Raw genomic sequence first — 27,806 nt, forward strand, 5'->3', positions numbered from 1 at the left:
GGTTGCCATAACAATATACCATAGACTGGGTGGCTTAAACAACAAAAATTTATTTTCTCATAGTTCTGGAGGCTGGTAGTTAAGGCTCCAGCATAGGGTTCTGGTAAGAGCTTTCTTCCTGGCTTCCAGCAGTCCACCTTTTGCTGTGTCCTCACATGGTGGAGAAAGAGCTCTGTTGCCTCTTCCTCTTCTTAAAAGGGCACAAGTTCTATCAGATCAGGGCTTCATGCTATGACTTCATTTAACTTCAATTAACCTTAATCATCTCCTTAAAGGCCTTATAGCCAACACAATCACATAGGGGTTAGGGCTTCAACATATGTGTTTTGGGGAGAAACAATTCAGTCCATAGTACCTGCTTCTTGGGTTGGAGGTCAATGATGATGGATGACACAAAGGATACACAAGTCCTTGACCCCTGCTTGGCCTGTCCTCTACTTCAGGCAGAATGATATTCAGACTAGGGTATAGATTATAAAGAGCACTGCTAAGAGAAGACATAAACCCAACAGGAGACAAACTGACTAAAAAAGAAAGTAAAACATCAATAGCTCTAAAAGAGTTGATGTGTTCTGGCCCCATCAGATTTCATCCCAAGACACTGTGGAGAACTTGCCAAAGAGAAAACAGTGCTCTTGTCACAGATGTTTGAGGAAGAGAGAGATTCCATCAAGATCACCAGTGACCTCCAGACTGAAAAGTTCAATGATCAATTCCCAGGTGTCGTCCCATTTGACTGGTAAGTGGCACTTGCCACGGATGCTCACTCATCTTTCCTTGCCCTCAGGACACTTTACTTCTAGATTTCTTCCTACCTCCAAAGCACCCTTTCCCATCTCTTTGCTGGTTTCACCTTGTCTTACTGACCACTAAATATCTGAATGCCCCAGGGCTTAGTTCTTAGACCGCTTCTCTAACTACATTCAATCCTGTGGAGTTCAACCAGTCTCACCCAGACTTCAAATATCAGCTCGATACCAACAATTCTCAAATGTATATGTTTCCAGCCAGAATCTCTCCCCTGAAATCCAGACTTCTCACCCAACTGCCTATTAGACATCTTATATGTCTAACAAACATCCCAAACTTATATCTTGTCAAAATTTAACTCCTCATTCTACATCTCACTCAAAAAAACAAAAAACCTTTCTGCTTTCCCCATAATCATCTCCATCCCTACCTGTGCAGAGAACCAAAAACAAAAATAAATAACTTGGCATCCTCCTTAATTTCTCTCTTCCTTTTACAGCCCACATCAACAGATGAGTGGATAAAGAAGATGTGGAAATATATATATATATATGTATATATATATATATATACACATATATACATATACATACAAAGGAATATTCACCATAAAGAAGAATGAAATCCTGCTATTTGCAGCAACATGGGTGGAGCTAGAGAATATTGTGCTTAGTGAAATAAGTCAGACAGAGAAAGACAAATACTGTATGATATCACTTACATGTGGAATCTAAAAACAAAAAAAAATAAAGAATATATATGCAAAACATAAACAGACTCACAGATATAGAAAACAAACTAGTCGTTACCAAAGGGGAGAGGGAAGGTGGGAGAAACAAATGAGGAGTTTGGGATTAAGAGTAGTTTATACAAACTACTATGTATAAAATAGAGAAGCAATAAGGATGTATTATATAGCACAGGGGATTCTAGCCATCATCTTGTAATAACTTTTGATGGAGTACAATCTGCAAAAATACTGAATCACTATGCTGGCACACCTAGAGTTAATATAATATTGTAAATCAACTGTATTTTAATTTAAAAATGCACCATGTCTGATTTTCAAAATGTAACTAGGACCTACCCACTGCCCTCTATCTCCACTGCTACTATCTTTATCCAAGCCACCATCACCTCTCACTAAAATTACTGCAAGAATGTCCCTGAATTGTCTCTTCCATCCCTTGTCACCTAGAGTTAACTTTCAACACAGTGGCCAGAGTGATCCTGTTAAAATGCAAATTCATGTCATTGTCTGCTCAGAACACTCTTGAGGTTCCCGTCCACAAAATAACATAGTCTCCAGGGCTCTGAATGATCAGGTCCCATTACCTTTCTGACCTCATCCCACACCATTTTCTCCCTTCTTCATTCCAGAAATTCTGGCTACTTGATTTATAATGAGGACACAGCCTTTAATCATAGTGCCTTTAAAGCTTACTTTTTACCACTAACAATGATGATTTTTATTAGTCAGGCTTCTCTTGATTAAAATTTATGTATTCAAAGTTCTATCTGACAACAGAAAAGCTCCACATAACACAACAGTGAAATATTTCATTTTTACTCCTGCTCAGCTGGTAGGCCTGTAGTCTGTAAACCTATTTAGGATTTCAGACTCAAGCCAAATATTTTAAAGGTAGTGCTCATATAACAATGTTCACAAGATAAAGCTTCACAGGAATCCCAGTGATTTTCACTGCAAAGCAGCTTTCATCAACGGCACATATGTTCCCATCCCACACTGACTGCCTCAGTGAAGTATTCCAACTGACAGTATTTCAGAGCAAATACAAACTGAGAAACACCAATAACAGGTTTATCAACAAAATCCAAACATCACTGTGCTGAATTCACTGTGGACTATAGAATGCTGTTTATTAAAGGCTGATAGAAGAGGAATTTAGCCCTGATTGACTTAAATTTAGGCCACAGTACTGAGAGTGGTTTTTCCTTTCACCCCTTTATTGCCAACCACTTCTAGTCCTAAGAGTATAACAGAATCCCGACTTTAAGAAACTGAATATATTTTGGTCTGGCTTCATCCATGATACTGATAAATTTTATGCCTCCCTTTAATTCTAAAGTATAAACCTACATGAAAAGGTTAGACCCACCCCCACCCAATTCAATCTAGCTAATGACAGAGTATTTGATCATTTTTACAGTGCCATTCTATATATTTAAGGGATTGGAAAAAGATGCTCTGCTGGAGATGGGCTTGAGGACTAATGTAGTATAAGAGAAAGCTTGGCTCTAATGAATACAGGGGGAAAGAATGCCAGAGAGAATGACTGAGCAGAGATTGTCACAACAGCACAGGACTTCCAAAGATCAGGGACCATAGAGCATAGCTGAGAGGCCAAGCAGACAGTGGAGTAGACTTACAGGTTAAGTAGACAGATATTATAGCAGTGGACTTCTGATGGGTTTAGTAAGGATGGGATATTCCCTACTAACCAAGTAGCTTGAGACAAATGGTAAATAGCAGTGAAAATTTTTAGATCAAGAGCTGTATAAATCTGGATAATAAACAAAGGAAAGAGAAGAACCAGCATAACTGAGAGAACCATGCAAAAAGACAGAAAGGCTCAGCCAATATGGTCAATATGGAGGATTGTCCACATGCATGTGCCTCTGCTTCTTCTCAAAACTCCACAAAATAAACAGTAAATGGATTTTTTAAACTGTGATGCTACAAGGACAAAGAAAATAGGAGAACACACAACAACAAAAACTTCTGAAACCTGGAAAGCATAGGACAAGTAGTAACTGACTTAGCAGATCCAAGAAAGCTGAATCTTAAACCAGCAGAGGGAAAGCCAAGAACCAAACTGATCTGCAGTACAGAACCTCCAAATATCCCAGGAACTGCTACCACCAGATACTTCTGGAAGTGAGGGGGCAAAAGGGAGCTGAAAATGGAGGATTTGTTGAAAGTCTGTTGAAAAAGTAGATGGATATCCATCTCCCAGATGCCTTCTTAATTCCACAGAGCTGGGCAATTGTCCATTTCACACCTCAGCTGAAGACTAGGGAGAGTCTCAAGTAGGGGTAGCTACTGAAATCAGGGGGATTATTTGAAAGTGTACAAACTGAATGTCAACCCCCTAGCTTATTTCCACATTCAGCTACCAGAAAGCTGGAAGCAAGGAATATCCAGACTAGAAATTGGAAAAATTCCTCTCTGGGAAAATGGGCGGCCCAACAGAAATGAAGCAAAAAATAGTGATGTTGAGTATTCCCCACAAAGTGACCCAATCAGATCTCCCTACATTAAGGCCACAGTCACAAATTCAGCCACAAAAAGAAAGCCAGGATTCCTAGACATCTGCATAAAGCCTCCTACATGAGAAACAGAGATCAAAACCAACAAACCAAAAATCTTAAAGGAAACAGAGACTATGTGAGCATATGAAAACTGTATATAAACTCTCTTACATCCTCAGAGAGAAAAGAGGAGATTTTGAAGTTATGAAACAAAAACAGCATGTTATAAGAAGGAACAAAGATAAAGCTCGAGAGCTCTTGGAAATTAACATAGGCTAGGAGAAAAAAAAATTCAACAGAAGGATTAGAAAATGAGCTTGAGGAAAACTTCTAGACCATAGAGTGAAAAAAAAAGACAAAATTACAGAAAATCATAGAAAGGGGATGAGAAAATTAGAAAATCAATCCAGAAGACTCGACTTCCAAACAGTAGGAGTTTCAATAAAGATAAGAAAAAGGAGGAACTGTCAAGAAAATAACTCAAGAAAATTTCCCAGGAGTGAAAAATAGGTATATCCAAATGATGAAACATGCCCATTGAGAATCTAGAAAAGTGGATGAAAACAGAACCAAAGAAAAAGACATCACCATAGTATTTCCTAATACTGGGTACCAAAAGACTTTAAAGGTTTCCAGAAAGTAAGAAGAGAGAAAAATATATTATTTACAAGCATCAAGATTTGAATCAATCTGACACCAAAAGCAGAAGCAATAAAAGCAAAAATAAGCAAGTGGGACTACAACAAAATAAAAATCTTCTGACCAGCAAAGGAAACCATCAACAAAATGAAAATGCAACCTATTGAATGGGAGAAAATATTTGCAACTCAGATATCTTTTAAGGGGTTAATATTCAAAATGTATAAAGAACTCATACAACTCAACTGCAAAAAGAAATTCAATTTAAATATGGGGCAGAAGATCTGAATAGACATTTTTCCAAAGAAGACATACAAATGGCCAACAGGTACATGAAAAGATGCTCAACATCACTAATCACCAGGAAAATGCAAATTAAAAACACAATGAGATATCACCTCACACCAGTTAGAATGGCGATTACAAAGAAGTCAAGCAATAACAAGTGTTGGTGAGGATGTGCAGAAAAGAGAATCATTGTGTACTGTTGCTGGGAATGAAATTGGTGCAGCCACTATGGAAAACAGTACAAATATTCCTCAAAAAATTAAAAATAGAAGTACCAGATGATCTAGCCACTCCACTTCTGGGTGTTTATCTGAAGAAAATAAAAACACTAACTGGAAAAGATATATGCATCCCCATGTTCATTGTAGCATTGTTTACAACAGCCAAGATATAGAAACAAACCTTAGTGCCCATCAATGGACAAATGGAGAAAGAAAATGTGGTATATAGATATATGTAATAGAATATTATTCAACTGTGAAAAAATGAAATCCTGCCAAAAAAAAAAAAACCCCTGAAAAAACCAAGCTCACAGATACAGATAATAGATTGGTTGGTGGCAGTTGTCAGAGACAGAGGGTAGGGGTGGGAGAACTGGGTGAAGGGAGTCAAAAGGTACAAACTTCTGGTTATAAAACAAGTCATGGTGATGTAATGTACAGTGTGATGACTATAATATCATATTGCATATTTGAAAGTTGCTAACAGAGAAGATGTTAAAAGTTCTCATCACAAGAAATAAAATGTTTTGTAACTGTGTAAGGTAATGGATGTTAACTAGACTAATTGTGATGATCATTTCACAATATATACAAATACCAAATCATTATGCTATATACCTGAAACTAATAAAAATGTTATAGGCCATTATACTTCAATCTAAAAACTAAAAAGACTTGACTGGAATCAGTCTTCTGAATAGTTCCATTCAAAATTCAAAGGAGGAATGACCCAAAATTCAGACATAAAATCATTTCTAACCTTTAAATCTCTACCTAGATGAACTCTCAATTAAGTGTAAGGATAAATGAAAGCCATTTTAAAACATGTATAATCCTCCCCCCGCCCAAATATCTTTTATCTATCCTTTCTCTGAAGGCTAATATTGTAAGAGTTGTTTCTTGAAAACAGACAGAGAAAACAAGGAGTCCATAAAAGAGAAAGGCAAAGGGAATCCTGAAGATCATGGATGAAGGGAGGTATCAGGCTGAGAGCTGTGGATCAGACTCCAGAGATTAGGTCAGAATAGTCAGAAGGCTCCAAGAAAGGTGCCTCCAAAGACAAGATGTTGATCCCTACCTAATATGAGCATAGTGAGAAAGAGCTACACAATACAGGAGACTTTGGAAATGAAATAAAGAGAAGCACATGGAAAACTAAGAAAATAATTGGATGACCATAATTACCCTAGGGAAAACCAAATGTGGCATGGGAAGATAATGATCGAATACCACACAACTCAGATAGAAATAGTGTTTGCAAGTCATAAAAATGAACACAGACTATTGATTCAATCAAAAGCATGATATAAATATACTGAGAAGCTAGAAAATTGTAAATGTATATTTGTGTATGAAGTGGTGGTTAAGGGACAGGGGGCATTTTCCAAAGATGTAAGTCAATAGCTAATGACTGAAACTGAAAATCCTCTCCAATAATCATGGTGTTTAGAGGAAAAAAAGATAAATATTACCCCCAAAATAAAAATATTTTAAAGTAGTCTCTGGGAAATGGGAAAAGGTGTGGAGAAAAGTAAACCTCTATTTTTCAAAATAAACCTTAAAGTACTATTTGATTCTTTATGTGTATGTACTACTTTGATGTAAAAATTAAATTAAGAAAAAGAGAAAACAGGCAGATAATCTGAATTACCTTGCAAATTAAATTAAAAAGAAGCCAGGAACACCAGACGTTCAGAAAATATTTGGGATTTCCGTCCCTTCCTCTGTGTGACTTGGGTTCTTTCTTGTTTATCTCAGCTGTCTTGTCTGGTGCTGTCATATTAACCAACTTCCATTACAATCACCTTTTTTTCCTCTGGGAATTTCTCTCTAATGACTAAACTAACAGAGTCACACAGCTATAGGAAGCCTCTCACCAAACATCAAAATCCAGTAAAATCTCTCTTTGGGTGAATGGAAATACTTTCCATTATCTTAACTTGTTTTAAGATGCATATTTCTCTAAAATACACTTATATGATTTTCTTTCTTTAGCAAACAAAAACCAAAAAATGATCATCTCTGCTTCTGGCCTAAGTTGAAAGAGTCCTAACCTTATGTTGCCTCTATAGAACAGAATATTCAAACTTTATCATCAAATTCTGTCTATGGTACAAATGGTTGTTTCCAAACCACTTAAATTCCCACGTGGTTTCCCTCTATAAGCAAAGAAAAGAAAGAGATTGGGAGTGTGGCAAATTCATTCACTTATGCCAGAAACTCACTTATGATTGAGGATGAGGAACACGTGAGATTGTGTATGTGTGTGCGCACACACACAAACATACATACACGCACACACAGTATTTTCGTCCCTCTAATCCCTTGCTCTTCCTAATGGCCCCTCTGCCATCCTCCCACTGAAACAGTGGCAGTCACTCTTCAAGGGAAGTGTAAATACAGCTGAGAACAAAGAAAGCAGCATAACTTTGAATTTCAAATTAGACATTTTTCAATCCCATAGCCAAAACAATAATCTTGAAAGCATAGATTTCCTTTGCAAGTGCCAGGCCCCTGAGATAGCAAATGGCTTTTTTGTTGTTACTCTTATTGTGCTTTGCTTTTACTGTTAAATCTTAGCTCTTTTCCCAGAAAACATGGGGTCAGAGGAAAGGGCAGTGAAACCTAGGTGGGCAAAATGGAAAGAAATATAGGTGAAAAAAAGAAACCTAAAATAGCTTGAGGGGAAATCTGAAAACAACAGGGAAGTGTATCTTACTTCCCATCCAGAATTCTGGGACATGACAGACACAGAGTGACAGGTACAACCACAGGACAGATGCAGCATCAAAGGGCACTTTGAAAGGTAGAAAAGAGTAGGGGGGTGTGGGTCACAAACTAAGTGAGCTCTGTTACAGAAAACTGAAGTCAATCACATATTCATATATCTAAGTTTTATTGTATATCTATTTAAACCCAACACTAAAATCTCAGTTCTGGAGAACCAGTATGGTTTTGCTTTGCTCTTAATTTACAACTTTTCACATATGGAGTACCAAAATCCATTCATTAATTTCTAAAGAATTTGTTGAGCACCTACTATGTTCCTGTTACAACAGAGATACAGAGTTGAATCAAACAGACAAGCTCCCTGTCTTCCTGGCTCCCATTCTAGCTGGAGAGACAAGCAGTAAATATATAAAGAATCAAAAAATATAATTACAGACCATAATAAAGGGATAATGGGATATAAATAAAGGGCAGGGATACTTTAGACAGGCTTTGGAAGAAGGTTCTCATGGCAGGAAACCAGAGAAAGGGGGCATGAATCATCAATCCCTGATTATTTTCCCACCATAGAGGTAGGAAGAAAAAAATATCCTTCTGGAAGAGTCTCTTCCCTCTTGGCATCATCACCTTAGCTCCTTTCCGCCCCTGCCTGCCAAGCAGCACCCCATGCTCCGAATGCTTTCTCCACCCTCCTTCGAAATCTCAGCATCTCTTTTCTCTTCATTGTGACAGTGAGCTAGTTTGTCAGCACAGCACATGTCTGTGCTGACATGCTGATGGGGGCTAGAGACTTCCACCGTTCAGAGAACAAAATGACAGTTTCACGGGGGCCTTCTGAAGGGAAGGACCCGCAAAGCAGGGATCATCAGGCAAAGTGATCAGGGATATATCTGAAAGATGGCTGGCTCCCTTAAATCACTCCTGGTAGGGAGACACTGCTCAGCCTATCAGGAGAGCTGCCCTTGATCTTTCAATAATTTGTTGCCAGTATCACAGTGTTCAATATTTAAGAGACAGACAGAGTATAATGATCCAACAAAGCAACAGAGAAGAAATAGCCAGAGCAGTGGGAGGGGAACCAGGGAGAGATAAACATCAAAGAAGCTGTGAAAGATGACACTAGTAGAGCCATTTAAAATAGAGCCAGAACAACCATTCCAGAGGAATAACCTTGTACGTCCCACTTTCTGTACCTCTGAACTGGACCAATCTGCCACCATTCCAAGAAGTAAGCAAAAGAAACCAGAATATCCTGTCTATTGAAAGGATTGATAAATGAACATTTACCTAGTGACTACGTCACCTGACCAATCAATGAAGTACAAATCTAGCTTTACATCATCTTGTACCAATGAACACTTCTAGAAAACAACAACTTACCTCCTCTTCCTTTCTTTCTCATGAGAGAAAACCCTGAGCCCCTCTCATATAATCAGAACACTATTTGGGTTTCTACCTATATCTGTATACCCTCAATTGTAATTCTTTTATCCCAAATAAACACTTTGCCTCTTGAACTGGATTCTTGTTTTTTGGGTTGACAAAGCCAAGGGAGATGTCTCTATATGCATGAAAAGGTGTTTGTGAATTTTGGCAAATGTACTTTGAGAGGTGGTACAGGAGAAGAAGTCCACTTTCAATAGGTAGAAAATGGAGATAAGAAAGTAAAGACACATGCTTTAGGAAGCCTACTTAAAATGGGGAGAATTGGTAGATAGTCAATAGTTAAAGAGAGTGCAAAGTCAAGTGTTTTATTCACATACGTGTATTTTTTTTAGGATTGAAGAGACATGACCATGTTTATGTGCTGATGAGAAAGCCAGTAGAATGATAGAGAGATGGACAACACAGAAAAAAGAAGGGCAAAAAATTGGAGGAAATAAAATATCAAGAGACAAAGCATATCTATGTCCACACCCAAGACCACTTCACAGAACTCTGGGTTCATATATGTAACTGCCCATTAGATATGACAAATGACCATGCACAACTTAGCTTCACAGTTGTTTGTACCAAAAGCCTAAAAGTAAATGCTGACCTTCACTTTCTCTCATACCCTCACATTTTATTGGTCCTAACCATTTGTCCAGAATCTAATCAATTCTAACTGCTACCACCATCATCTCTCACCTTGACTATTATTAACCTGTCTGCCCTCTTGCATCCTTGTCCCCTTATAGCTCATTTTCCACGCAGCAGCCAGATTGATCTTTATAAAACATAAGACAAATCATACCACTCTTTGGCCCCAAACCTTCAAAAGTCCCCCCATCTGAGTCAGAAGAAAAGCCACTACCTTGGCCTGCAAGGTTTTGTGCATGTTGCCCGCCCCCTCCCTCTCACCCCCATGCCTCCTCTACCCTGCCTTTGTCAGAAGGGGGTCAGGAAGGAAAGGAGTGCACGTTTGCTACAGTTGTCCTTTCTTTTTCAGAGAAATAAAAGGAGGGCCATCTGCTGAGATGGAGAAGGGTCGTCATAGGTTTAGGGAAGTGGAAAGAAAACATTGCGAGTTGCATAAGAATAGCTGCTCAGCAAACGTGAGCAGGAGATGACCTAAAATAAGTAAAGATCCCTAAGGTTGTGAACCATGCATTTTAGTGGCACCTATTCACAGGGCTGTGTGGTTTATTCCAGCTTGTGCTCAGCAATCCTGGAACAGGAGCAAAAGAGGCAGGTAGATCCAGATTGGGAATTGTTTAGGGATGATGGAATCTAGAGAGTCAGTGTGAGTAATGGTGGGGAGAGGTGAAGGGAAGTGATGTTATTCTCAAGACTGGCCCTCCTAAGGGAAGGAGTTGGGGGAACACACCTACTATGAAGGTCCTTTGAGGCCTTTTCTAAGGAATCTGACAGGCAAACACATACGCAGCTCAGTATAAGAAAAGTTCCCAATGTCTTGGCTTCCACCCCATAAGGCTCATTAAAAGAGTCAACACTAGACCTGTCTGCTTTGCTAAAGTCTAACCAGAGGCATGAATTTAAGTTTCCTTCCCTTACAGATTCATTTTAAATCTGTAAGTCTCCCAAATTAGACTTTCACATATTAAGCCTTTGGGGGGTTGTTAAACATAAATTTGACTTTAAAGAAGAGAGGATCTAAAAGAGTAGTTCCAGAGCTATCTCCAGAGAGAATTTTTAAAAGCCTCCAATATTTCCAGAGAGTCAACCTGGATATAGTTCTCATCCCATAGAAATCTTCTTTCCTACACACGCAGCCCGAACCCAAGACCGTGTGCCTGGCACCTGAACTCCAAGGGAGGCCTACCTCAGTCACCACAATTTTTGTAAAAATTAAATAAGTAGGTTAGAAGCAGTCACTTGGGAACTAGTTGGCTTAGAAACTGCCCCAAAGAAAATCCCCTCTTGGAGCATTCCAAAGCAGTTCTTAAATCCATGCATAAAGGTCTTTGGGAATGATATTTATCTTAACATGTTCTAAATATATTCATCTATGGACTTGTTAGTACTTCAACCTGTGGGAAAAAATCTAACTATTTTATCTCCAGCAAAATTTAAATCATATGTCCACTGATCCTTGATACTACTTATGTAAGGATCATGCAAGTCCCCAGTGCTCTCTACGGCAGAACAGCACTTCTCCTACAAGGTAACAACCTGTCCCAGGCAATATACATTCACAGAAATCAAAACTAAATTTATTCTAAGGTCCCAAATCATCTTGTAGTCATCAGTAAATAAAACTCTCCCCTGACTAAAATGCCTGTTCTTAGAAAGTGGGATTTCATAAAAACTTCTCTCAAAGTCAGTTTTTTGTTTTCCATTTTGTAACATGAAAGGAAACTCCATGCATATATAATACACCTAGTAATCTAATTTAAATATATTTTATTGAACTTGAAAGTTGATTCAGATAAAAGCAACACTGGTAGTGAAAAATACTGTACGAGCATAGTCTACCTGCACTAGGTTAACGGCTACTGATTAAAATTATTTTCCTTCACATACAAAAAAAAAAAAAGACTTAGAGCTCATAAAGACAAATGCCCCTGTGGCTCTCTCCCTTCAACTATCCAATGAAACTACTCATGGAAGGTCACATGGCCTCCTAATTCCAGCCAGATCGCCCCTGATTCAATATCCATTGTCTTGCTGTTCCCCCTTACTTCTTCAAGTTCTCTCTCATTCTTTGTTAGCAACAAACCCTTCTTCTGGATCCATGCTTCCTTTTTACCCCTCTGGGTTCTCTTCCTAACCTCTCTGGCTCTCCTTCCTCCAGGGTCCACCGTTGGTCAGCTTCATTCTGACTCTACCTTGCATGCTCTTGACATCAATTCCTTTTTCTACACTGTGATTCCTAAAGAGATTTCTCAGTGCCTCATGTCTCTGGAACCCAAAAGCCACCCTTCTTACTTCTATCACTTCTAACCTCATGGACATCTCTAACAAATGACTTGAAGACCCCTCACACTCAACATGTCCAAAAAAGAACTGCACTCTTGCCCCAGTAATACCTGCCCCTTCTTTCTCATCTTAGAAAAGAGCTTTGTCTTTCACTCAGCTGAATTAGCCAGAAATCTATAAGTCCTTTTGAACTCTTCCTTCTACCATATCTCACTCATTCATTTGATCACCATAACAACTTAAAACAATGTTTCAGCAACTTTACATACAATCTCTTACTGAGTATTTCAAATAACTCTGTAATGTAGGGACTATTATCTTTCTTTTACAGATGAGGGTTTAGATAATTGATGTAAATTCTTAATAAGTGATAAAAAAAAAAGAGATCAAACCTAGATTTGTCTGACTCCGAAGTCCATGGTCTTTTCACAGCCGATACTGTCTGTGCTAGACCATGGGAAACGATGGGTCATGTGCCAAATACCACCTGCTTAAAGCTTTACTGGAACACAGCTCTGCTCATTGGTTTGTGTACTGTCTATGGCTGCTTTAGCACCACAGCAGCACAATGAGTAGTTGCAGCAGAGACATTATGGCCCTTGAAACCTAAGACAGTTACAATCTGGCCCTTTACAGAAAAAAAAAAAAAAAAAAAAGATTTTTATCAATTCTAAGCCATACCATCATCCTCCCTATCCCTGCCACCTCATTCATGTCTTCCTAGATTACTGCCACAGCCCCCAATTTGCTTCTCTGCCCACAGCCTGTATCTCCTCCAATCTATCTTCTGCACTGAAGAATAAAATCCTTCTTCTTTAGCTCATAACCTTTAGGATAAAAGACAAACTCCTTCTCAAGCTATACAAAGCCTTTTGGCACCTTGGTTCCTTTCTTCCTCCCCATCCACATCTACTTTCTCTTCAAGCCAAAGTGAAATACATGGAGTGCAGCAGAAAAGGCCAACCCAGTTCATTCCTATGTTTTTTCACATGGGTTCTCTTTACCTGGAAAGTACCTAAATCCTGCCTCATTCACAGACTTGTTTTTGTATTCTGAGCTCAAGAGTCACTTTCTCCTAGAAACCTTCCTGGATTCCTCAGGCTGAGGCAGGTGAACTTGTTTATTCATTTGTTTATTCAACATATGTTTAATTAGCACAGCTACCAACTAGGCACAATACTTTGTGCTAAAAATACAATAAACAGGACAAGCAGAGACTCTGCTCTTACCAGCCTTACTCTTCAGCCCAAGTTCCTTATTCACCTGTTCAAAGTCTTAGCTCTTAGTTCAAAGTACAAAAAGAGATGAGATGAAGATAGAGATGGAGATGGAGAGGGAGCTGGAGATGGAGAGGGAGATGGAGATGGAGAGGGAGATGGAGATGGAGAGATAGGGTCCGGGATGGTGATGGGGACTGAGATGGGAATGGAGATGGGGTTGAAAAGAATGAGAAAAGGAGAGAGAGAGAGGATTCAGTGATATATTTTTGTCTGACACTCACCATACCGCTAACTTATTGAGGGCTAGGAAGTATCCAGGCTGTCTCCCTAATACCAATAACTACCAGAACACCTGGCATAATGCTGAATGAATTCAATAATTTTGAGTAATACAGGGACACAAGGTAGTTCCAGAGACCAAATCCTTGCACAGAGGTGGGCTACTTAATAGGCAGATGAGAAAATTTCCTGTTGTTTTCTGGGAAAACTCAAACTTTGTAGAATTTGAGAGGTTTTGTGAAAATGTGACTAGGCATAAAAAGAAATATGAGTATAAAAGAACATTCCTGCGAAAGATACAAGTTCTGTTTTGAATAAGAAACAGGGAGTAAAGTCCACTTCACAGTCTTTTTCAAACTACTGGGCTGTACATCTGAAACTACTAAACCATAAAAAAAGGTGCCTATAACCCTGAACTTTGGGCTCCACGAAATATTTTTCTTCATGGGATACTCAGCTCATTAAAGAAAAGAGAAGAGAAAAAGAAGAAGTCTTTTTTACAAGCAGGGGTAAAGCAGATACAAAGAATTGACCCAGTTTCTAAAATAAACATTAAGCTTAAAGCTCTCTCCATCTGGTTAAAACTAAAACCAGAATTAAAAATCAGTATGTTCACACTCCATTTCCTACCTACACCACAACAGTGAGGGCAAGAAAAATTTTAACATATAACTTAATATTATATCTGTGTCACCTAAAGTTTCATGTTAAGATTTGTAAAGAAACTTTTTTTAATTTTGGAAAAGTGTAACAACTCACTTTTAACCTGCCTAGATATCCATCCAGGCCAAATATCCTTCAGAGTCCCCACTGGGCACTCTCCCTGGGGTCTATTCCTATGCCCTGAGGCAAATGCCTTTCAGTCTTCCTAGCTTCTATATGGAAAAAAAAATGCTCTTTCCAAAAGTATAATTTTTTTCTCCATAATATTCCCTGAAGTTCTTCCCTCTAAACTCTTTATTAAATATATTCCATATAATACACATCTTATTCTCCATAAAACAAGATATGCACTGTATATGAAAAGCCCTAAAACTTTTAAGTGACACCACTTCCTTTTCCATATTAACCTCATCTCCAATAACCAGTCCAATTCTAAGGACAGTGGCATAACTGCGCTAACCGAATCTTAGATATACAGAATGTTAGTACTGAAAGGAACCTTGAAAGTCATTTATCTCAAATCTGCATTTCACACTTGAAAAAATTAAAACCCAAAGAGATCCAAAAACCATCCAAGGTCACGCAGCCCTTTGCTCCACCTTATTCTGTATTCTCCCAATCTCTGAGTCTCACCATCTTGTATTTATTTCCATTTCCTATGGAGGGGGTGAGGGCAATGCCCATAATCTCAGTTTGGCTTTTATCTGAACCCCACAGAGAGTGCTAACCGAGCCCATGAACTGGAGAATATGATGTGTGGCATCAGTCTCCGATGCGTGATGCTGAGTGACCAGTGTGTAACTAACTGCTCCCTGGTGGCTCTTAACCACCCACATGGAGATTCAAATTTCCTGTCATACACATCCCACTCCCCTGCTACTCTTCTAAATGTGCTAAACCATTTGCCAGTGAATTACAGAAAGTCCTTAGACTGTTTGAGCGATCATGGATTACATCCTATTTAAAAATTGCAGATCAGCATTATTGTAACTAGTTTTCCTCTCTACCAATTAAACCTCAGCAATTTTCATATTTTCATATTTGTAGTTTTTCATTTTGCTTCGCTTTACTTTTAAGGACTTTGTTTGGATGGCATCCTACCAGGACAAATTCTGAGTGTCATATACCATGTGAGGTAGGCTGCCTCAATTTAGCAACTAAGCAGACAACAATGGAAAGAGTGAAAAATGTTTTTAAATAAAATAAATACCCAAATACTTATAGTCCTTTGAAATATACTGTCTACATGTTTACTAATGTATTTAATATTTTATAGTATATTAAAACAAAACAAAGCAAACAAAAGCAAACTCATTTATGGTTGGACATGATTTATGGCAAAAAGTTATTCACATTTTTATTTTGCTTCTTTTTTTATAAAATTGTAGTGAAATATGCAAATGTAAAGTTTTTTATAATTGTTGGATTAAACTAAAATATTTTATGTGATTATTTAGTAATGAAGAAGGAGCTAAGCAATTGCTTTCTTGATAAATCCTCTTTAAAAGAGGATTCATAAAAATACATTAAGACAAAAAGGATAATCATATCAGAATATTCCAATTCATATTCCTTTGTTTTATAGCCATCAAAACAAATCATCAGTGTATGAAGGTGCTTTCTAAATAGAAGCAAAATCAGTCAGTCTGCTAACCTTTGGGAAAAAAAAGAAAGTTACTAGGGGCTCAATAATAAGATTATATAAATGAAATGGATTTGAAAATATTTCAGGAAGGCATCACTAAGTATTTACTGAGCAAATTAGCAGAGATTACCCACATCTTGATCTAAAAAATAAGGTAGGCTATTCTCCACAACTGCTGCAGAACTAAACTTCGAAAATGCTCTTTTTCACAAAAGCCCTTTAGTAGTGAATTTCGTGAATATCAGCAGAGTAGTCAGGTTCACTCAGAACTGCCTGTCCTGGAGTAGTAATGGCTGCTACCAGAACCAAGGAGTGCACTCAAGGCATAGAGCATGCCAAAACTAAGAGAAGACAAATTTGAGGTAAAAAACACATGGTGGTAGGCGTATCTAAGAAGCAACCCTTCCAGATCTGGAATCTGAGCAGGAGGGTTCTCTACCTTGAGGGAATGTAGGAACAAAGGATATAAGCCTAAGAAATCCCTAGACAGCAGGTAAGAGAAATACTCTGGGATCCTGCTGACATAGAAGGGATCAAGGGGAAACATAAGGTGACTGGGATTGAAGGGAGGCCGTGGTCATAAACTTTGTTTGAAGATTTGTCTGATATCAACAAGGAGACCTTTGAGACTGTGGTCCAGGACAGAGCCTACATGCAATTTAGCATCGGGGGAAATCTAACAGGGAAGAGCGAATTCTGACTCCACGTTGGTTCTGTTTCTTCAACTTTTACCTTTGCTTTTCATTGCTTTTCTTATCATATCACTACCTACAGCTGTAAGTATACATAATGGCCTGCCACAGGGAACCCTGACCCTCTGCCTGACAAACTAAAAGGCCTTTGTTCAGCTCACAGAGAGACATTCTGACCCTGCCCACCTGTGAATGGCTGCAGAAAAGAATTAACACATCCCCTCCCTGATGCAGGCCAAGCAAGAAGATTTTGCAAGACAAATGGCCTGTTTACTTTTTTTCTTCAACTCTTCCCCTCTCTGTTCTATAAAAGAAACCGGCATCCAGACCCCATAAGATGTTTTTTTGGGTACACTAGTCCGCCATCTTCTCGGTCTGCCGTCTTTCCTTGCCTCAACACCTCGTTTACCGATTTATTGGCCTGTCTCGCGGTGAACAGAGCGAGCTTGGACTCAGTAACAGAAAGAACCGAGGAGTCTCAGAGGAAAGGCCATTAAAGAAAGAGGAGGGCTCAGAAAATCTCTAGGAACTGGAATTGCTGCCACTGAAATTTTTAAATTTTTGCTGGAAGGCACAAAAATTTCAGATGACATTCTCCAGAAAAATGAAGCTATCATTTACAAGCCGTGATTACTTTCTCAACAGAAAATAGGCTCTTGGTATCTCCAACAACTGTTTGACAAAACATCTTTCTCAGTTATTGAGTTGTAAGGTTAGAAGTGGTGCTTCTCAAATAGTCGGCACAGATTGACTAGATCCTAGCACAGCTGAAAGCATAAACCAGTTTTCTATCTCCCTCTTCCCTTACTCCCCTTCTCCATCACACACACACACACACACACACACACACACACACACACACACAGAGCAGGGCTCTATGGGGCTCCCAGGCACAGAGGCCTTTTTGTCCCCCGTTTCTTATAGGCAAGACTCCAGCCTCCATGACCTTCCCTGAGTTCCAAAGGGCAGATGTGAATAGTTGCAGCCAGGAAACCACCTGAAGCAAGATTAAAGGGACCAGAGAAGCTCATCAAGATTAGGAGAGTGACCACCTGAGACCCTGCACACACCCTCATCTTGTCAGCAACCCCACCGTTTTGAAACTGCAGAAGAAAGAAGAATGCAGGACTGTTACCACCTTGATCCTTATCACATACCCCTGACCATGAGCCCTGACTATAAGACCTCTCCCTATTCCCCAGGGAGCGGGGCACAGTTCTTGAGGTGCTACCCTGATGTGTTCCCCTCTTTGTCTGGCAAAGAATAAAGCCACCCTTTCTTTCTCCTCCAAAACTCTGTCTCTGTATCTCATTTTGGCATCAGTGTACAGGGAGCCAAGATTTTGGCAACACTATTTCAGGAAAAAAATCATACTAGGATCACAAACAGCTGAAATGGCCACATTTGGTTGATATTTTGTGCATGTGTGTCTAATTAGTTTTGGAATTGTGGGAAGTTACTGCAACACTTTATGGGTCTTAACAGTTTTCTATCAGCTTCTTGGGTTGTTGCAAAGGAAATATTCCATGAAATTACTAAGGACCCAAGAACTAAGAAGGAAATTAAAAGGCATCTCCTTGGAACACTCTGGCTATAGAAGCGGGATTTGTTCAGAGGCATACAAAGAAAGCCAAAGTCGACAGGTAAAAGATGTCAGATATTGGTTTATTCGGGTGTTGAAAGGAGATAGCAAAACTCAAGAAGAAAAGGATCCACTTTATGACCAGAACTTCATCTTGAAATTAAGACAGGAACTGACGAAGAGAGGAGAAAGAAATTTTGATATAGCAATATAATTAGCCATACATGAAGTAGAGAAGAATGGGACCAATTCTGAACTAAATGAAGTTTTGAAAACTCAACTGAATCTATGTGAAAATTTCCAATGTAGGTAAATTCAGAACGTAGATGGTAAAAAAAAAAAAAAAAAAAATTGGTGGGAGAAAGGGTTGTTGGTGTTTCTAATGACTAGCCTCTCAGAACTTATTATCAGGCCTCATGAAAGACAAGATTGGGGCAATCCAGCTGAAGGAGCTGCTACACTACCACAGGCAGACAATACAGGTGAGCTCACCAGGGCTTTCACAAAGGAATCATGGCTAAAATTCAAAAAGTGTGCATTTTTCTGGCATGTATATTCATCAGAGACCTAACTGGGGTGGATTCAATGACAGGAGATTCTTATTATAATCATCAGGGACATATTCAACTTCATTCATTCATACAACAAATTTAGATTGAGCATGGCATTAAGAATTATTTAGAAGTTGAGAATATAGAGGCAAAAAAGGTAGACAAAGGCCCTAGTGTCACGGAGCTTACATTCTGAAGAAAAGAAAAACAGAGTAAACATGGTTTCAGGTCTTGGTAGATACAGTGAAGAAAAAGATTAAAGGGAAGAGAATAAGAGTGATTGGCATTGTGGTGGTTTTATAGGAGGGTGGCATTGAGTAGAATTTCTGAAGAAGTGGTTTGAATGGAGTATTTTGAAGGTAAAGCCAATAAACTTGTTATGAATAGATGTAATACATGAGAAAAACAGGAAACTAGGATGATTCCCAAGTTTTGGGGCCTGAGAAACAAAGTAAATAATGGTGTCCTTCAACTCTACATAGATTTTATTTTTCTGTTATTCTCTTGTTGAAAATCAAACTACACTAGTATGTCTACTCTGCAAAATAGTTTGACAATTTCTTTAAAAAAATAAATAGACACTATATGTCCCAGAAATCTCTTTTCTGGGTATTTATCCCAGAGAACTAAAAACTTATGTCCAAACAAAAAAGTACACAAACGTGCATGGAAGTTTTATAGTAATAGCCAAAAATTAGAAAGAATCAAAATATCCTTCAATAGATGAATGATTAAACAGCAGTATATCCAAACCATGGAATACTACTTAGGAATAAGAAGGAACAAACTATTAATAAACTCAACAACTCAGATGGATCTCAAGGGACTTATGTTGAGTGGAAAAGGCCAATTTCAAAAAATCACATTTTGCATGATTCCATTTATATAGCATTTTCAAAATTACAAAATTATATAGATAAAGAACAGATCAGTAGTTGCCAGGGTTAGGGAGGCTTGGGGGAAGCCCATGAGTGTGACATGAGGGAGATCTCTGTGGTAATGGATCAATTCTGTATCTTGATTTCAATGGTGGTTACAGAATCTACACGTGTGATAAAACAACACAGAACTATATACACATATGGTACCAATGCCAATGTTGATCTTGTACTAGAGTCATATAAGATATAACTATTGGAGGAAACTAAGGGAAGGGCACAAAGACCCTCACTATACTGTCTTTGCAACTTCCAGTGAATCTATAATTCAAAATAAATTTTTTAATCTAACTATGCTCAAGTATAAGGCAAAATGCATTATATAAATATTAAAAGTAGTAAAGTAATAAATACTATATCTGACAAAATGTTGTCTTCTGAATTTATAAAGCACCATTTTTGCCAATACATCTTACCACTTTCAGTGTGTAGGCAGTAGTTTAATTAAGAGATCATCAAGATCTCTTTGTAAGAACATTTTCCTCCTAAAAGCCTCTGGAGGAAACAGCACTTGGAATTCTCACTCTCCCTCTGTTACTTTTAAGCAGCGAAGAGAACCTGTGTGTTCTTGTTTCTGTACCTGTACAAAGGAGTACAGAAGGCTAAACAACTGTTAACATTGGTGACCAATAGCTTGCAGACATTATGAACTCCGAAAAGTACCTTGTTTAGACCCAAGATACTGACCTTTCACGAGTCAGCCGACATTCCTGGACTCTAACATTTTTCCCACTAGTGTCATAATATAAAATTCTATAATGTGGAATCTCAAAAAGGATGGCTTAGACCAAAAACCAATTACCATGGCCCAGAGGCTTAAAAGGTGCTAATAACACTAATCATAACTCCAGTCCTGAGACTTCCCTGGTGATCCAGTGGTTAAGAATCTGGCTTCAATGCAGGGGACACAGGTCTGATCCCTGGTCGGGAAACTAAGACGCCACATGCCGCTGGACAACTAAGATCCCACATGCCACGGGGCAACTAAGCCCGTGCACTGCAACTACTGAGCCCACACGCTCTGGAGCCCATGCGCCCCAACTAGAGAGAAGCCTGCACACCACAACTAGAAAAGCACGCGTGCCGCAACAAAAGATCCCATGTGGGGGTTCCCTGGTGGCACAGTGGTTGGGAGTCTGCCTGTGGATGTGGGGGACACAGGTTCGTGCCCCGGTCCGGAAGGGTCCCACGTGCCGCGGAGCGGCTGGACCCATGAGCCATGGCCGCTGAGCCTGCGCATCCGGAGCCTGTGCTCCGCAACGGGAGAGGCCACAACAGTGGGAGGCCCAAGTACCACAAAAAAAAAAAAACTCCAGTCCTAAGGTTACTCTAGGTCTCAGAACTAGGCTTGGATAAATCATCAAAGTCAACGTGAGGGTGTGTATGGTGATGAAGTCCCCCTCAAAAATCTCCTTTTTCAACATTTTCTTTTGTATGTATTTCCTTAATTCTGATCTTCTGTATCATCCAGTCTTAGTCTGAGTTTAGAATACTTGGTCCTTCACTCCTGTAGAGAGAATTCTACTCCCAAGATCATCATCAAGACGTTTAGTACTCAGGTCTGTATGCTACATCCTAGACACTTTTGTCATTGCTGAATAAGCTTACATTTACTAATACTTTCATTCTCTCAGACTGGAATATATTCCAGCTAGAATTTTGTAATGGAGACTAGACTTATAAACTCTTTGCCTAGTCTTAATTGTAAAAGCCTACATAAAACTAATTATTAAATAAAACATTTTCTAAACAGGGTATCTCACATCAGATCCTGTCTACTTTTTCAGAATTTTATGCATTGCCCACAAAACCTATGGAATATGCCAGATGCTGCCTTTCTAGATATTGGTCTCCTTTTGGAAATAGCTCTGCCAGGTACAATGCTATGAACAGAATTATATCAAAGAGTTCCCATTCTAATTTTTGTATCAGTCCATTCATACTGCTTTTCATGTGCTAAAACATTCTAAAAAGTAAAATATATTATTTTGCCTTTTTATTTTCTAAGGCTGAATAAAAATTAAACCAATGTAAATGACATGAATTAAACATTTTTCTGAAGACAAAGTAGTTTAATTTACTCCTGTCAAAGACTGGAGCCTGGAGAACTATCAACAACAATAATTTTTTTAAAAAAAGAAAATAAAAGATACTTACAGCCAACCATCATCATGGCCACGGAAAACATCTTTTCCACATCTGTGGTAGGAGCTATGTTTCCAAATCCTATGGTTGTAAGGCTTGTCATGGTAAAGTAGAGAGAGGACACATACAGTGAATCCTTGCTGGGTCCTCCTTCCCATATCCCTGCACTGGTATTGTATCGATACGGAGTCCCAATGCTCAAGGCCAGCTGGTAGAGCCAACTGTCTATCTGGATGGTGTTTGTGACTTCATCGATGACCTCATAGTCCCCAATGCTGTACCATATGCAGGCCAGCCAGTGAGCAACTAGTCCAAACACACACACCAGGAGCACAAGGACCGCTGCTCCATACTCTAGGTAATGGTCCAATTTCCTGGCAACACGGCCCAGTCGCAAGAGACGCACCACTTTTAAAGAACTGAAGAGACTGCTGATTCCCTGAATTAAAAAAAAAAAAGAAATGACACAACACTTTCAGAAAAGAAAAGGCTAAGGAAAACAATGCAGTGGCTCACCTTAATGAACTCAATCACCATTTATATACTAAGAACATACACATACTACAGCTCCGACTTTAAGTCAACAACAACAAAAAAGCTGAAGTGATAAAGAAACTTTTTAAATGCAGATTCCTTCCCACCAGGAAAAAAGATATTTGTAGATTATTAGATAAAAAAACTTTTCATTAGGTAAGGAAGACGGAGTTTATTTTCATATGTAGAGTATAAATAGCACAGAGAAAAACCAAAGGAGAAAATAGCTCAAATGCAATATACTCAGAGTATAGAAATAGGGTGATGAATTTAGACATTTTATTTCTTCTTCCTACAAAACTTTTCCTGTACTCTAAAAGATTTAATTTTATTTCTTTATAAATGCTATGAACAGCAAAACTTCTGAAAAAGGAATCCTAGTTTTACTGTCAAGCAAACAGGAAATACTTCTGTGTATATTAGAATGAGCAAATGCCATTATTTCCACCACCTCCTGCCACAGTTATGATAAGCACTAAATTTGTAGAGCTGTGAAAAAGTGAAGAGTTGAACCTAGAATGGGAACATACCTACAAAACTCTATCATCTTCTGGCAATAGTCATTGAAAAGAATAAGGGAATGGCAGCAAGAAAATTCATATTTTGTTAAGAAGCTTAAAACATCAAATATAGGGCTTCCCTGGTGGCGCAGTGGTTGAGAGTCCGCCTGCCGATGCAGGGGACACGGGTTCGTGCCCCAGTCCGGGAAGATCCCACATGCCGCGGAGCGGCTGTGCCCATGAGTCATGGTCGCTGTGCCTGTGCATCCGGAGCCTGTGCTCCGCAACGAGAGAGGCCACAACAGTGAGAGGCCCGCGTACCGCAAAAAAAAAAAAAAAAAAAATCAAATATAGCATTATCCAAATGGAAACATAGCATAGACTTTATTCAATCAGTGAAGTTCTCAAAGTTACTTTTTGAGGAAGCATGTGATAAGCCACCCAGGTAGAGAGCGTAAAGCCATTCCTGGTGCATGAGGGAAAGACAAAGCAGTGACCCAGGACCCTCTCATCTGATCATCACCTCCAAGTCTCACAGAGTCCATGACTTCCTTACTGCTAATTCTATATCCCAGGGAGGAGACAAGGCAGCTAACGTAACCTACTCTGAACTTAAGTCTGAGCAACACGGAGGAACTGGCTGGTATAGTAGAACAGATGTAACATTAATGAGACTCTAATTACGGCATCGTAAAGTTACAGTGAAAAAAGGCTAGGAATGCATTTGGTTATACTCTATATGATAGTATATATTTGAAATTTTGCAAAATAAAAATTTGAAATAGAGAGAAAACAAAGAGAAATAAAAACAGGAGACCTTATGGAAGCAAAAAAGGAACAGGAGCATCCGGACAGTTTTCTGTCTCAACCTCGATAACCTTAGGCCTGGCTCTTAGGCAGGGATATTGAACTTTAGACAGTAAGAGTAGCATTAATAAAATTCAGAAGATGAACTGGCATAATTCAATGAAATGAGATGTTGAAAGGTAAGAAGATTCAGGAGAGCTTGCAAGCTCTCAAAAAAGGAACTACATAATCATGAACAAGAAAGACAAAAATAAGTTTTTATTGAGCATTTCTATATGGCAGGCTCTGAGTTGTGCCCTGGGGACATTAAGACAAATGTGCCTTGCTTCTGCTCTAAAGAAACCCATAGTCAAAATGCATGAAAAACTCAAAGGGTTAAATTAAAAAATAAAAACATTGTTATTGTAGATGTTGTCCTCCACTTAGCTCCAAATTTTAAAGGAACTGTGTTACTTCTATTTAAATACTGGGTTGGCCAAAAAGTTCATTCGGGATTTTCTGTAGGAGCTTACAAAAACCCGAACGAACTTTTTGGCCAACACAATACTACAGAGAAAATTATTTCTACTGGAATTCTTTTTTCGAAACCCCGCTAAAAACAAAAGAAGAAAAAACAGAGAGGAAACCTTTAACCCCATTTAAACTAAAAACTAGTCACAACCCTCAACTAGAATGTAAAGAATCAGGACCCACTCGAATTAGGCCCAAATAACAGGAGGACATACTCCCCTGACCTCTGATGTAGGCAGATCTCTCCAAGAGGAGGTGATCCACCCTGAGGGGTACCTACTCTGGACTCCACTTAATCAAAAAGCACCATTTTCTATAGCCATGTCCAATATTATTTAAATGTTACAAAATATTTGGTAAGTATTGTAAACTCTCTCTGTCATGGGTTCTATGTCACCGCTTTCTCCTAGATCTTAGCCAACTCTCCAGCTGACATGTCTTTCAAAATCATTTTCTGGGGCTAACCTTACCCATGCTTCTTTTATGTGTTAGGATTCTCATTACGATTACCCTCAGCCTCTCCTGGTTGATTTACTGCATTCCCATGTTTCAACTGACTTCTATGAGTTCCTGATACAGAAGTCAAATGCCTGCTGTACATTTCCATTTAGATATTCCATAGGTGTTCAAAAGGTAATATGTCCCTACTCTTGTGAACAACATCATTATGAGGCTAGTCTCTCAGACCTGGGGCTGAACACCCCCTTTCCTGTCACATCCAACCGGTTATCAAGTCTTGAGGATCTCAGCATTCAAAGTGCTCAAAATATACCTGAAGAAATCTCTCAAAAATATCCCTTCTTTCTTATTCTCAAGGCCATGCCTTGGTCATGGCTTCATGTTTTTTCTCATTGTGTGACAGGAGTAGCCTCTCCATCAGCCATACTACCTCTGTTCTCACTCCCTTTAATTATGTGATCACACTGTAGAGGCTACCAGCCTGCTATCGTTTTACATCATATATATCTAACCATGTCCCTCTCTGGTCTAAAATCTTTAGTATTAGCTCATTACCTATAGAATCAAGTATTCACTCCCTACTATGACATGCAAAGCCCTTCAGGACCTAGCATCTGCCTGTCTGGTCAGCATCTCTCCCAGCAAGTCCTCCTCCTGCTGTCTAGACTCCTGCCATGCTCAACTATGTGTAGTTCCCAGAGTGCCCATGCTGTTTCATGCCACATTAACAATTTGTCCCCTGTACTTAAAGCACTCTTCCCTCCCACTCTCTTGGTGGCCGGGGTCTTACTTATAGTTTATGGCAGAGACTCTCTCCTCCATGTCCATTTCCCTGACATCTTCTTACCTCTCCCACCATCTTCATTGTTATACCCACTGTGAGAGTTAGGTGTCCTTATTTTGTATTATCATGTCCTCTTTGTCCGTCTCTATTACAACAGTCATCATAATAGCACTTTATTACAAGTCTCTGTTTGCATGTATGGTATCCCAGGAAACTCTAAACCCCTTGAAGAATATACCTAGTGTCAATTACAAAGTATGGCATATGGTAATAGGTTAAGCAGTCAATACGTTCAATAAATGTATGAAAATCTTTTTACGACACAAGTAAATGTGGGTGGGGTGAATTGAGTGTGTGGTGGGGCAGGGAGGGGGCATAGTTAATAATCTTATGTGATAGGTATCATTACTAAAACATAGCCTAGAAACATTAAATAATTTGACTAAGTTCATGCAGCTGGTAAGAGGAGGGGCCAAGAATCAAATATAGGCAGTCTTGTCCACACTCCTTGCACTTCACTATCTGACCTCATTCTGAACCTCACTATATCTAGAGCATAATGTGCTCTAGATATAAACAAATCACATTTGTACCAGCAGTATTGGCTTAAATACAGGCAGTCTCTATAAGACTGAATAAAGGAGATTAAATACCTTGCCTCCCATTTATTCCCACCCAGGCCCAACAGTGGCCCACTTAGGGGTCTGTGGAGGCCCCAGAACCCTAGAGAGTCTGCAATTCTCTAACATGGACCAACTCATTTCATTCTAACAATACCAGGACTCCTATCTCCACTGTTCATAGGCGGACACTGAAGCTCAGACAGGTTACACAACTTGTCTAAAGTCACACAGCTAGCAAGGAATGGACCTAGTCCTTCAGATTCTTCATGCATTTCCCACAATAGCCAACTGCTGTGCAGTCTTCCTGTCCTTATCCCAATAATCACTGCAATATTAATCTTCTTAAAAGACAGTATTGAGCATATCCTCCAGGGGCTCATTATAGACATTAAACACAATTTCTACAGGCCTTCAAGGTCCACAACCCCATTTCTGTCCACACTGCCAGGTCATTTCCAACCATGCCTTTGCCAAGCAATAGTGCTCCAGTCAAACCAAACTCCTTTTTGCTCTCAAACAAAACTCCAAAGTTTCACCTTTTAATTTGTCCACAGTGTCCCTTTCATCTACTTATCAAACCAGAAACTGTTATTCAAAATGAGTAATACAGAAGTGTTTGCTTTATTTGGAAAGTTTTTTTTAGCTATCTCATTCTCCACTGTTTTGTATCCAAAAGAATTTAATGCAATTACTATAATCAAAACTCAAAGTTAATGACTTTGTTCTAAAATTTGATGAAATACTTAAAACCAGTAGAATGGATAGATAAATCATTGCACCTTCACTCAATGCAATACTATCTAGAAATAAACATGAACAGACTAGAACTATATGAAATAACAAGAATGAATCTAAAAAGTATCATACTGAACAAAAGAGACTAGACACAAAAGAGTATATATTGCATGATTCCATTTATAAAAGTTTAAATACAAATGGAACTACTCTTAGGGATTAGACGTCATTAGAAGTCAAAGTGGCTTCCTTGAGCTCTACATGTAATATTGATGTAATTTTTAAAGAATGTTTTATTTAAATATCAAAACAATGTTAAGGAAAATCCATTAGTCACTGTTGTGTTGTTAAGGTTAACATTTCACCACAGTACATAATTCAGATTAATGATTTCTTCTGCATCATGTGATTTGGGGAGGGGGAAGAGGTGTCATATTCAACTCTATCTAAAATAAGAGATTTTACTTATTTTCTAACTCACCCTCATAACCTTTAGATTGGTCCTCAAATTATACTTTTTTTATATACATAATTTTTTTAAGATTTCTTTTTTGATGTGGACCATTTTTTAAACTCTTTATTAAGCTTGTTACAATATTACTTCTGTTTTATGTTTTGGTTTTTTGGCCACGAGACATGTGGGATCTTAGCTCCCCAACCAGGGGTCGAAGCCACACCCCATGCATTGGAAGGTGAAGTCTTAACCACTGGGCTGCCAGGGAAGTCTCCTCAAATTACATTTAATCCCTTGTTGGGAATTTTAATTTAACGCATATAGTAATACTGGATACTTTGACAGGCTAAAATAAAATGACTCCCTTCTGTCCTAACACCTTTTTATAACAACCTCTTGATTCTGTGCTTTCCACCAGTTTT

General features: G+C 38.8%; 1 protein-coding gene across 2 annotated transcripts in view; it reads right to left on the reverse strand.

Annotated features, from left to right (window-relative positions):
* The window catches only part of KCNH5 (potassium voltage-gated channel subfamily H member 5), a 317,438-nt gene that overhangs the window by 208,440 nt on the left and 81,192 nt on the right, over positions 1-27,806 (reverse strand). For both annotated transcript variants that reach the window (XM_029238666.1, XM_029238665.1), the window contains exon 7: positions 21,991-22,417. In XM_029238666.1, the coding sequence (XP_029094499.1) occupies positions 21,991-22,417 (427 nt within the window). The remainder of the gene's footprint in view (positions 1-21,990; positions 22,418-27,806) is intronic.

This window comes from Monodon monoceros, unplaced genomic scaffold (assembly GCF_005190385.1).
Source record: "Monodon monoceros isolate NGI ecotype Baffin Bay Population unplaced genomic scaffold, NGI_Narwhal_1 Super_Scaffold_21, whole genome shotgun sequence".
In the NCBI taxonomy this organism is placed as follows: domain Eukaryota; kingdom Metazoa; phylum Chordata; class Mammalia; order Artiodactyla; family Monodontidae; genus Monodon; species Monodon monoceros.